This window comes from Galleria mellonella, unplaced genomic scaffold, assembly GCF_026898425.1.
Source record: "Galleria mellonella isolate WM207_F2 unplaced genomic scaffold, CSIRO_AGI_GalMel_v1 utg63, whole genome shotgun sequence".
NCBI classification, from domain to species: Eukaryota; Metazoa; Arthropoda; class Insecta; order Lepidoptera; family Pyralidae; genus Galleria; species Galleria mellonella.
The window spans coordinates 6978520-6990878 of record NW_026442130.1 but is presented as its reverse complement, the minus strand read 5'-3'; the positions used below and the strand labels follow the sequence as shown (position 1 = coordinate 6990878).

Genomic DNA, 12359 nt, shown 5'->3' with positions numbered 1-12359 from the left:
ATAACCGACACTGAGCATAAATGTAAGGTTATGTCTGATGCATTCTCCTCTAATATGTCACTAACGCTTGATTGGAATAGTAACATGGATAGCGAAGTTACTAAATCATTATCCGTACTGAATCAATACAGAATTGATAGCTTTCAGTCACTAGTACGCCCATCAGAAGTGCGTAAACGTGTTTCTAAGCTTAAGACGCGTAAATCGCCGGGTCCGGATGATATACCAAATATATTAATAAAAAATCTCTCACAAAAGTGCATTGTTCTCTTGACAAAGATTTTTAACGGCTGCTTAGCTCTTGGTTACTTTCCATCTCAATGGAAAACGGCAAAAATTATTGGTATACCTAAACATGGTAAAGACACCAGTTGCCCTGAAAATTATCGACCCATTAGTTTGTTACCTTGTTTAGGTAAAGTATTTGAGTCTATCATACTATATCGTCTATCACGTGCTTCGGAGGACTTACTAATTAATGAACAATTTGGCTTCCGCCAAAAACATTCAACCGTTCAGCAGCTAGCTAGGGTCACTGAAATTATCTCTTATAATTTGAATTTAAATAATACTACAGGTATGTTTCTGTTAGACATAGAAAAAGCTTTCGATACTGTTTGGCACAATGGACTTCTACATAAGCTTATTATTAATAGCATACCACTACCGTTAGTAAAAATTATACAATCTTATCTAACTGACCGTTATTTTAGGGTTCACATCTTGAACTTTACATCTACTGCAAAACATATGCCTGCTGGGATTCCCCAGGGCTCTAATTTAGGCCCGTATTTGTTCCTTTTATTTTTAAACGATATTCCCATACAAACGCGTACAAATTTAGCTTGTTATGCTGATGATACTGTTTCATTTACATCCGACCGGGACCTTGACTTAGTTATTAGTAGACTTCAACTCTCAATCGATCTCCTCATTATATTTTTCAAAACTTGGAAACTCAAAATTAATGCTTCTAAAACAGAAGCAATATTATTTACAAGAAGACAGACAATTCCTAAAAGACAACTTAATATAAATGGTGTCGATATTCCTTGGAGTTCTTCAGTTAAATATCTAGGCTTAAAATTAACAAAGAAATTAAATTGGAATGATCATATTCATGATTTACGTATCAAAGGATTTACAGCTATTAATGCATTGAATCGCGTTTTAAAACGTAGGTCACCTCTAAGCCCTCACACTAAATTACATATATATTCAACTTTAATTCGACCCTGTATAACTTATGCTTGCCCGGTATGGTGTAATACTAGTGTTTCTAATATAGAAAAGTTACAAACTGTTCAAAATAAAGTCCTTAAACAGGCTTTTAATACACCATATTATACTAATTTAATTACGCTCCACACTCGAATTAGTTTTCCTACTATTAGACAATTTATTTATAACTTATCCAAAAAATTTTATCTTAAATCTAATATAAAACACAACAATCCACTAATTAATAGGATCTGTATAACACGAACCAGCAATTTACCTTTTATCGATAAATATAAAAGATATAAATTGCCCCATCACTGGTTTCTAAACTTCGAATAATATTTTACTTCAGACCGTAATCACTCTTTTTGCATACTGAAGTAAGGATTAAGATGGCACGCACCATTTCTGTTTCTATTGTTCGCACAGTTCTCGACAGTCATGACTGCTGATACCTGCCGCTTGGTACCTACCTGCTTACTTTACTTACTTACTGCTACCTGTTACCAACTTGGTACTATTTGGGTTCAAACTACCCTCCCAAAATAATTGTATGATTTTTTTTTTTTTTGTTATAATGCATAATTTACAAATATGTGCATTTTGTGTTTATTTTATGATTATAATCAATAAGTTACATCATGTAATGTAAGTTTTTTTATGTTGTGTAGATTTATAGATACTTGTATCTCTATTTTAAATGTTTGAAGGAGTGTATATTACTCGCCAAACGATTTATGGCTGATTGTAAATTCTAGGCTTACGTACACTGGAATTTATTATATTTGTAAACACTTATGATAAATAAAGAACTTTTGAAAACAAAAACAAAAACTTAAAAGCCTTAAATGGTCCTTGAAAATAAAATTAAAATAAAAAAAAAATGATTTTTAGTATACCCCGCGCGTCACGTCTAGTGTTGCATTTACCATCAGACGGGCTGTATGCTTGTAGCGGGCTGTGTACGAAGGTGGCAAACTTTCCTAGTATAAAAAACAATACACAATACGGGGATATCCTTTGGCGTCCTAGGTACTCTTAATCTATGAATACGACCGTGGCTTCTTTAATTTTGTGAAACGGGGCCGCGTCGACAGTATTGTGGTATAAGAGGTGACATAAAACGACTCCCACTGGAGCTACGAAATCCGCAAGGCCCACAAAATCCATAGATTACAAAGACGTGTTGTGTGCGGTGACCATTAATTCCGATTTCACTTTAACTATTGTGAGATTTGCGTTAAAACCATTACCGCCTACCAGCAAAAAGGTCCCACTTCCGTTTATTTACCAAATGAGTCGAAATTTAGTTATCTACAAGTTTGGTTGCTTTTGTTTTCGATTTGTAGTCGTTAGGAAGCGCAAATTAGAACACGAGTAAGTGGCATGGTGATGTCTGTGATTCTGAAAGGATCTGTCTCTATCTCTTAGTCTTCGAAATTTCATTGTCATGTTTCATGGAAAATTGTGGCTATTTGTGTATAACGTATGTATGTAGAATGATAAGTTTGTACTTGCTTAAAACAATGAAACTATTAGTCAATATTAAATTAGAGTTTGGTCCCGGTATAGAATGGCGTCCTTCCTTTCCTGTGGGTGTCGTAAGAGGGGACTAAAGGAAGGCAACTACTGGCACAACACCCCAATAGAGGGAGGTTTATGTTTAGTAGTAGACAGTTCATGACTGATGTGATAATAATAAAAAATTGTGTATATTTATTTAAGAATTAATCGTGAATGTTTAACTATTTGGCCAAAAAGAAAACCCGTAACTCTGATGAAAAAAAGGATGCTGATTATTAGAAAGTGATTATATTAAAGATTGTTTGGGATAATTAAATATATTTTAAAGTTTATTTTTATTATAGAATGAAACAAAAGCTAACGGCCCACTTAATAGAGAGCAGCAACTGTCACCTGTAGATATATATACTCAGACATCATAGAATATACTGTACTGTAATGTACTGTGATGCCTCTTCATGTAGTGCCATTCCTGAGGATGATGGCGATATGTTTTATTGCCCAAAATAAAGTGAAAGGTCCATTTAGAGTTGTTATTTAGTTTAATTTATTTAATTAAATTTTAAATGTATTAATATTTATTTATTATACAGGTATTTTTTAATGAAAAATTTTGAAAGAAGTTGGTTAATGATTATTTTTCAATTACGTCGACAGCGGCATTGTTTCGGAGATACATTCAGCAAAATTATTGCATTGTACTCATCTTTTGTTTTTCTTTCATTTATACATATATGGATTTGAGCTTTCCAAGAATAATATTTTGTTTTCCCGTGTTACCATTACACGAAAACATGTTATTGCGTAATAACCTCCCTGAAGAATATTTTGTTACTTATCACCGGATTATCCTTACTTATAATTCTGCAAGTTAGTAAAGGTGTTAGGATACCTATTTGTTATTAAATTATGTTGTAATAGATGAATGGATTTTCAATGAAATTTTGTATGCAAATAGATTATATCTTATATTAACGAGTAAGATACCTATTATTATTCTAATTTATATGAAAAAGTCATAGTTAGCGAGTAACATTCTTATTAATATTATAATTGTGAAAGAGAGTTTGTTTGTTCGTTAGTGTTTGCTGTAAGGTACAACACTTTAACGGCTTAATTAGTCACTATAAGGTTAGATATACACGTATTATGTGGGATGGAGAAGGGTATAGGTTACTTTTTAACCCGGTCAGTAAACATATGCGGATGAAATCGCAGGTAAAAACTAGTAATATTATTAATCAGTAGGATATTAATGTGTGTTTGTTTGATACTTCATGACATTATATTAACTTAACCAATTGTAAAATATTACATAGACACAAGTCTGTTTGCCCCTTGTGTTATAAAAAAAAATTAAACTATATTTAATACCGGTCAAGAAATTTCCCGATTATGCGAACGAAGTCGCAGGCAGCGCTTGTAGCATGTACTTACTGAATAATCTAAGGAAAAATAATTGAAGATTTTGAGATCTTCAAATAGGTACGCCTCCGTTGATTATCTTCCCAGAAAATGTTGAAAAATATATAAAGAAATATGTTTTATGCTACTTTTTATCATCCTTTGTTTGAATAATATTGCTTCTACTTTATTTGTCTGTGATTTGCAATTTGTTTAAGAAAATTATTCTATATACAATATACATATATGAAAAAATTTAACTGTCTTCCATGTATGTAGTTTACTTGATCAAATTACATACGGATTATTAAACAGTCAACAGGAAAAAATGTCTACCTAATGTTTATTGTACTTACCTACCTGTGAACCTGCAGCTAGGTATTAAGTTTTGATGACGTATACAGTTACCGTATTTTCCAATGAGAAAGAACATGAGAGCAATGACATTCTAATTAATTACATTTATTCAACTTGGAAATTATTTATTTATTTACATTTTATTTAAGCATTTACAAAAATAATAAATACAATAAATTGTAATTATCATTCATTAAAAAAAAATATTAATTAAATTAAAGTATTCTTATTTTTTCCTTTTATTTAAATTAATTATAATTGTTCTTCAAGATTTTTAAACTAAACACACGTAATATAAAATTAACAGTTTCGATTTTTTTTAGTCACAACAAACAATATAATATAGTGTTAATAATATTCTTAATATATATTATTTACAAACAATCATTACCTTATTAATATTGTAAATAAGTACTTGCTTAAAAATGATTTACAGAAACTGACCTCAATTATATAAAAAAAATACGATGAAATTAAAATTTTTTTTAAACAATTAAATGTGATTATAATTTTTTATATTTATTAATAGACCTGAAATTTCATAAAAAACACATACATACATCATGTTATAATACATTGCAACAGCAATTAGCATTGCATCTTAAGATTTATGAGATTATACAATGTTTTCATATAGAAATGCGAGTCTAAAGTGCAGCTTGAAAGCCACAGTACAGTGGTAAGTTTATTGTTGATGTACAGTAGCAGGTGTAATAGTTTTTTTTTACCTGAGATAAAGCGTTATAGAAGTTGATTGTAATGTTCCTTCAGTCGCAACTGAAATCGCCTGCGAGCAAGTCGTGGCGGTCGCGAGTGGGTTTTATTCGTTCTAATGCAAGCGTGTAATCGGTACACTAATGGTGACAAATTGAACGTAAAATTGAATTGAACTAATCTGAACTCGAACCAGTGATCTGGAAGATAGAGAAATTAAATATTATTAATAACATCGTTTCAATAAGTATAACAGTTCATTTGTGATGTATAAACAACGGTGAATAATTATAAACTTTAAAAAGTTGATTATCGTAAGTATAGATAATTTTTATATATTTTTACGTCAATTTATGAATACAGTTAATTTAGTAAACGAGTATAAACGCATAAAAATAATAGATACTAATTCATAAGATAACATTTAATTTTTTTTCAATTCTGATTTATATTGCTTGACTTAACATTTATTTTATAGCTCAACGACTTTTATATTACCTGCAGATATGATTATTATGCGAGGTAACGTCAGATTTTATGTCCAATCTAACGATAATTTAGCAATTTTCATGAAAAGAAACATCGTTACGAATGTCATCACCCCGTAAAACACGTTAGTTTTTCTGGTAACAGTTTATTCTATTGGTTTTCAAATTAGATGTTACGTACATTCACTACACCGAGACAGTCGTCGACTGCTTCTAGTTACCTTCTAGTTACATCAAGGGTTACAATAGTGAGGAATATTTATTTATTTTTATATTATTTAAGATGCAGAAAAAAGTAAGTACCTAGTAGTTCTTATTACATGGCAAATTAAAAATGTGAATATTAGAATAATATTGTAAAAAATAAATACTCGGTGCCCGTGAGGTCAATATAGAGTCTTCAAATGCTTTTCATGTAAAAATATTGTCATAAAGTAAGTATAGCGTATTTTATAATATATATTTAATAATAATTGAGATTAAAGGTTTAACGTCCTTTCCGAAGGTGTATTTAATGTTTCTTTTTCGCACCCACGTTTTATTTCAAAACTAAAGATCAAAAGGGCTAGCGATCAATGTAATTATCTACCTACTATCCACTCTGTGAGGGGATACTTATATATATTGATATATAAAAAAAATACCACTCCAACTATCGACGCCCCCAAAAATTCCTCAAGAGAATTTCGGCCATTGTTTTTTTATTAAAGATCGTAGTTAATCAATAATGACAATAAGAGTTTGGTAATTTGCTTTTTCAAGTTCGAAGATAGAAGATGTATCTTCCAGGTTAATCAGTGTTGTGTAATTACATGTTTTAGGATCTTTTATTAGAAGGAGGTTCTTTATTAGTCCGTTTTTTTGTGGCTAAATTATGTCGCCATTTCTGTATATGAATATACAGAATTAGTGATGGGCAGTGTCTATTATTTTTAAAGTAATGTGTCAATGAAAGATCTTGTCTTTTAGCATATATACATATATGAACCCATGTTCATGATTAAAGTTGTTTTTTACGGAGTAAAATATACGTGTGTAACAACAACCAACAACGCATGCGATATATGTGTATCGGTTTAGAGGGTAAGAATGTAATCATTGACACAAAGGTTATAAATACCATATTTCTGAGGAGTGACAGTGTATTATCGGCATCTGGGAAGGCCAGGTGTTTACACATATCTTTAGGCGATACTATTTACTATTTATCATTAGGACGTTACGACATTTACCACTGGCCATCATGTAGATGGTCGTATGTTTGCAATAGTTTTTAATTAGATTGTTGTTTAAAATTATTAAACTTTCGGGTTGTTTATATATAGTTTAAATACACAATCGGGACTTATCGCGATAAAAAAAAACCTACATACCTTTTTTTATTGCCGACGTTTCGACGTGGCCTGTCTTGTCACTGGTCCTGACGTAACCACGACGTGGTGAAATCCACGTCGAAACGTCGGCTATAAAAAAACTATATAAAGTACTATTTACCTACAAAGGTTTATTCATCGTGTAAAGTCCCGAATGTGTATTTAAATTATGTATATGAAAATAACGTGAAAGTTTAAAATTAACTATTGCAAATAGGTCGCATGTTTGTTATCTTTTATCAATTCAATCTTTAAAAAGTAGAAAGTTCTTAATTTGACTTTGTTCTTTTTGTATTTTTAAATTGATTTTGCATCATTGTTTTCTTAACGTAAAGAAAATTTTTGGTAGTAATATGGTACATACAAACTATATCAAGTTAGAAGCTTTTTTGTAGAATACGAATACAAACTTACCATACCATATTAACACATTAACGTTGGTCTATCGGGCATAGGTCTATTAATGTATTTTTATAATAATTCTTTAAAGCTAAGTAAAATATAAAATCTAGCCCATTTTCGTGAAAGGCATTAGGTATTCTTGGATATAGTAAGAATAGGAAAAAAGAATTCTCTGGACATGACTTTTTAGTTGATTTTTTAAAAGTAATTTTTTTTATATAACTTAGAATGGCAAACAAGCTAACGGCCCACCTAATGAAAAGTGGTAACCGTCGCCTATAGACATGAGCAGTACCATGGACATAACAGAGTATACTGTTTCGCCCATGATACCCCCATGCGTTGCCATTCCTGAGGACTCAGGTGTTATTCCTCTGTACCCTGTAAATTCACGCCATATCCCATCCTTCAAACCGAAACACAGCCATGTAAACACAACTGCTTCACGGTAGAAACATTATAATAAATTACATATTTTTTATAGATGCTTATCTGTATTTATTTTCCTTATAAAATTTTTAAAAATTTATATCTGTATTATAATAACAATATAAGATTTGTCCACAAAAAAATAATTGGGAATTTAATTATAATGAATCATGACGAAATTAATATAGATACAACACGGTAGAAAACTCTATTGATTGCAACTAAGTAAAAATCTATTAACATTAGTTAAACAAGACAATGTTATTGTAAGTTTTCTAAATAAAGGCAATGTACATTTTAAAAGGTTTCAGTTTCAGAAAGGAGTGCCTAATGTTGTCTTTGAAAACAACGTTATTCAACGGTTTTCAACGTACTTGTTCAAGTTTTTATGGTTGTTTACATTGTAAATGTTTTCATTACCAAGTTTCGTTCACTCGTTGTATAACGCGTTGAGAAAAATCATTATTTTTATTATAAGAGAGGATATTGACCAACTACATATTAGTCTATTACCACGATAACCGGATGGCTCAGTACAAGGTTATATTTCGAAATGTTATTCTGGTGTGGTCTATCTATTGTGCTTTATTCCTCTAGCAGTTTCTTATGATATCTGAGAATAAAGAGTGGTTACACCACATTGTATTTTTACTCCATTTCACTATGAATACAATCAGTAGATTTTTTTTTTAACTGACTTCCAAAAGAAGGAGGTTTTCAATGCGGTTATATTTTTTCTATGTTTGTTACCGCATTTTTTTTTTATCTGAAAGAATATACTTACAGACTGGTCCCATATAAATTTTATCAAAATTGGATCAATAGTTTAGTATTGAAATTAAAATAACTAATTTTACCACAATTTAAATAGTTTTTTTTGTTGAATATAATTTTAATAATTGTCCGGTAAGTTAAATGGAATAGTTTGGTAGTTTGTCACAGTAAAAAAAAAAATCATTTTGTGTAATAAAAAAGTTACTCATGTAATTTTGAAACAGGAATGTGAGTTTTGCTTTTTTTTAATACATCGTTGATTACATATTTAACTTGGATTATCTTACTTTATATCTTTGGATTCAGAATGAATTTCAATTATTTTCTTTTTATTTGAAATGTGTTTAAAATAAACTGGAAAATTATTATAAAAAATATTTACGTAAAATTCGTCGGAAAATATATTACACAGATGCCCTCCGGATACATTTTTCCCTTCAACCATTTACTGAACTAGTAGGTTTCTATCAGAACATTTCTGTGAAATAATTTGAGATGTTTCTTGTACCTTTCTGATAAATGTACCTTTCTGATTCTATTCAGAATATCAAATTTTCACTTCAAACATCATATTAGATTTCTAATTGACCTGTTAAGAAACTGGTAGATAATATTAGAGTTTACACGCCTACAGCGTTGGTTTCTTACTCTTATTAAGCTAGATATTACATTTTATTGAATAAAGTGCAAATAATTATTTCCATAGCACGAGACATGGCAATGGCAGCGATTTTTTAAATTTTCTAATTTTCATTATCTGATTATTTATGTAACCTCAAAGTTTCCATCGTTGATTCGTATCTTTAGGGCACATTGGTATTTTTAATCATTGTTAATGAAAGGTGGCCAATGTTTTATAGGAGTATGTATATATTTATATATGTAATCTATCAATATTTGAATATTTGCTTGGTAAATGATCAAAATGGGTTAATGGATTTAAATAGAATGGGTGACATTTTATTTGTCTTAATTGTGAAAATTCTACAGGCTATAACTATGATAATTGTATTATCCTTCTAATTCTATGAACTAAAATATAGCAAGGGTATTTCATAAAATACTCACAAAATATATACAAGCGAATTGAGAATGTCCTCCTATTTGAAATAATTTGAAAATAATTGTATCAATGTAGAAAAAAGATCATTGGATCTTTGGAATGAAAACTTTTGTTAGATAACGGCATAAAAAATATTCCATGGCTATTTGCTTTGGTCATTCCACTGTCAACTTGTATATTATTATTGTATCTATGAAATGATTATGTATATATCTATGACAATGAAGTATTTTCATGGGTGATAATGAAATACGAGTAGTTGTAACTTGTCCACAGGTAGGGTTAGAACAAACCGCCAGAATAAACTCATAGCCCTCTATGGATTTATTCAGACGGAGTACTAAGAGATGATAGTTGAGTATAAAATCAAGTCAGTTAGCCCACTATGATAAATTCACTAGAAATTGACTGCTATGATTTCCAGAAGGGACCGCATAAAGATATTACTAGGAATGAGGCTCCTAGTTTTTATTACTCACACAATTCTCTCCCCATCTGTGTCAATGGAGCATTTAACAAATAAGGGTAAACGTGAATATAAACCCCTTTGATCAAACATCATTCATTTTCTAGCAATGCATAGGCATTTCCACGAGAATCTTTAATGTTTGAGCTATTTTGCTATTAAACGAGCACTTATATAAGTGGACAAATCTGTCTTAACAAGGAAGGAAGCCATCATCGAGTTCGTATAGATTAGGTTGAAATTGCATTAATGCTGTCGAAGTGCGACTGAGGTTATTTATTATTTACCTATCTCGATTATTGATACTTATAGAGCTAAATAAACATATTTTGCTTTACAATAAAAACCTTCAAATATTTAAATTTATCGTGTCTACAAGTAAGCTTGTAAAAGAAATCCAAAAAAGCTTTTGTATCCCAAAGAAAACAACAGCTTTAATCTATTCACAATTACGTAATGCCATAAAAGAAAGTGGGAGAAATATTTTCCACTATATATATACGAGGTTTGTCCGGAAAGTACGTATAAAAGTTTTTTAAAAATTTTATTTTACAATTATTCAGGTAAATCAATTTTATCCCCTTCAAAGTACTCCTCCTGTGACATAATGCACTTGTGCCAACGCCGTTTCCACTGTGAGAAGGCTCCTTGAAAGTCCTCTGGTTGTAGGTTTCTCAGCTGTCCCGTCGTAGCTTTTTTTATCTCATTTATGTCCCCCAAATGCCGCCCCCGAAGTACCAATTTGGTTTTTGGGAACAAGAAGAAGTCACACGGGGCCAAATCCGGCGAATAGGGGGGTGTTCGGTCACCGTAATGGAATTTTTACTCAAAAACTCACGGACAACAAGAGAGGTGTGGGCAGGGGCATTGTCGTGGTGAAGAATCCAACGCCCCTCTCGCGCCAATTCTGGACGAACTCGTGCCACACGACTGTCTGACCGTTAAACGACGGTCCCCATTAACACAAGTTCGAATTCTTTCCACGTTTTCGTCGGAATGTGAAGTGGAAGGACGTCCTGAACGTGGGTCATCTTGAACGCTTTCTCGGCCCTCTCTGAATCTTTTTAGCCACTTGTGGACGGTTGGTTCCTTCACAGCATCATCCCCATAAACTGTTCTGAGATCGGCAAAAATTTCACGGCCATTCTTGCCGAGTTTCGAGAGAAACTTGATTACGACGCGCTGCTCTTCAACGGAAGCGGGCTCCATGCCGACGGGGTTTCGTTAAGAGGTAACTTCACAGATGGCGTGACAAGCCAGTTCGCACCGCACGGCGGTCAGACCAGAACTGAAGCATTGTTAGGGACATAAGGAAGGGGTCCTGCGCTTACCTGGCCTCCCCACTCCTCTTTCTCGCATTCCAGAACACTTTTATACGAACTTTCCGGACAGACCTCGTATTTCTGTACATACCTTTAGTGTGTGGTATACAAAATACAGCCCACTTATCATGTTACTTCAAAAAGAAAGAGTTTCTCAATTTACCATTATTTTAATGTGTATCTGTGTGTATGTACTATGCGATATCGAGGCCAATTATGAAGTAATGATAATTTTGAAATTGATATTAATGACTTTCATAATTGTCACTGCCCTACTCGTATATCTATCCTGCAACCATGGTAATAGTAGGTTAATATTTTCCTTTTATGAATGAAAACCCGTGGGAGTTGATGGGTTGTTTTGATGATGTTGATACATAATATAATATTTAATGTAGTGTTGCCTGGGTGAGTACGGTACTATATTGGTGTCATTTGTACTTTTACTTATTTTTGTTGTTTAACTTTCGAATTATAAAAAAAATATTTAAGAAATATAGGTAGATATTTTCTTATTTTTTAATTCCTTTTGTTGGCAAAGGATAAAGAATTTCTTCAGTCGACCGTGTCTAATTTTTCCACCTGTTTTCCTTCGGGATTTGTTACGACGCCCAAAATTTTGGTCACGTTCATTTAAATCAGAATACATATAATACTGGAGATACAGTATTCTATTATTATACACCACGTTTACTGTCAATAATTCTACATATCTAGTATACTTTGTAATACCTACTTTTTTACTTCATAATTTACATGAGTAGCTATTATTAACAAAGTTAAAGAGATTAAACATTATCAGTAGCTAAAATAAACTAGTTT

At 31.6% G+C, this 12359-nt stretch overlaps 2 protein-coding genes across 3 annotated transcripts in view; one reads left to right on the top strand and one right to left on the bottom strand.

Annotated features, from left to right (window-relative positions):
* Window positions 1-5288: 5288 nt before the first annotated feature.
* The window catches only part of LOC113521822 (G-protein coupled receptor dmsr-1-like), a 45746-nt gene continuing 38675 nt past the window's right edge, over window positions 5289-12359 (top strand). For both annotated transcript variants that reach the window (XM_031909991.2, XM_031909990.2), the window contains exon 1: window positions 5289-5534. The gene's annotated coding sequence lies outside the window, so the exon portion shown is untranslated. The remainder of the gene's footprint in view (window positions 5535-12359) is intronic.
* The window catches only part of LOC128201817 (protein GVQW3-like), a 38962-nt gene continuing 37394 nt past the window's right edge, over window positions 10792-12359 (bottom strand). The window contains exon 2 of the mRNA XM_052899920.1: window positions 10792-11609. Coding sequence (XP_052755880.1) covers window positions 11050-11424 — 375 coding nt within the window. The 5' untranslated portion in view covers window positions 11425-11609 and the 3' untranslated portion in view covers window positions 10792-11049. The remainder of the gene's footprint in view (window positions 11610-12359) is intronic.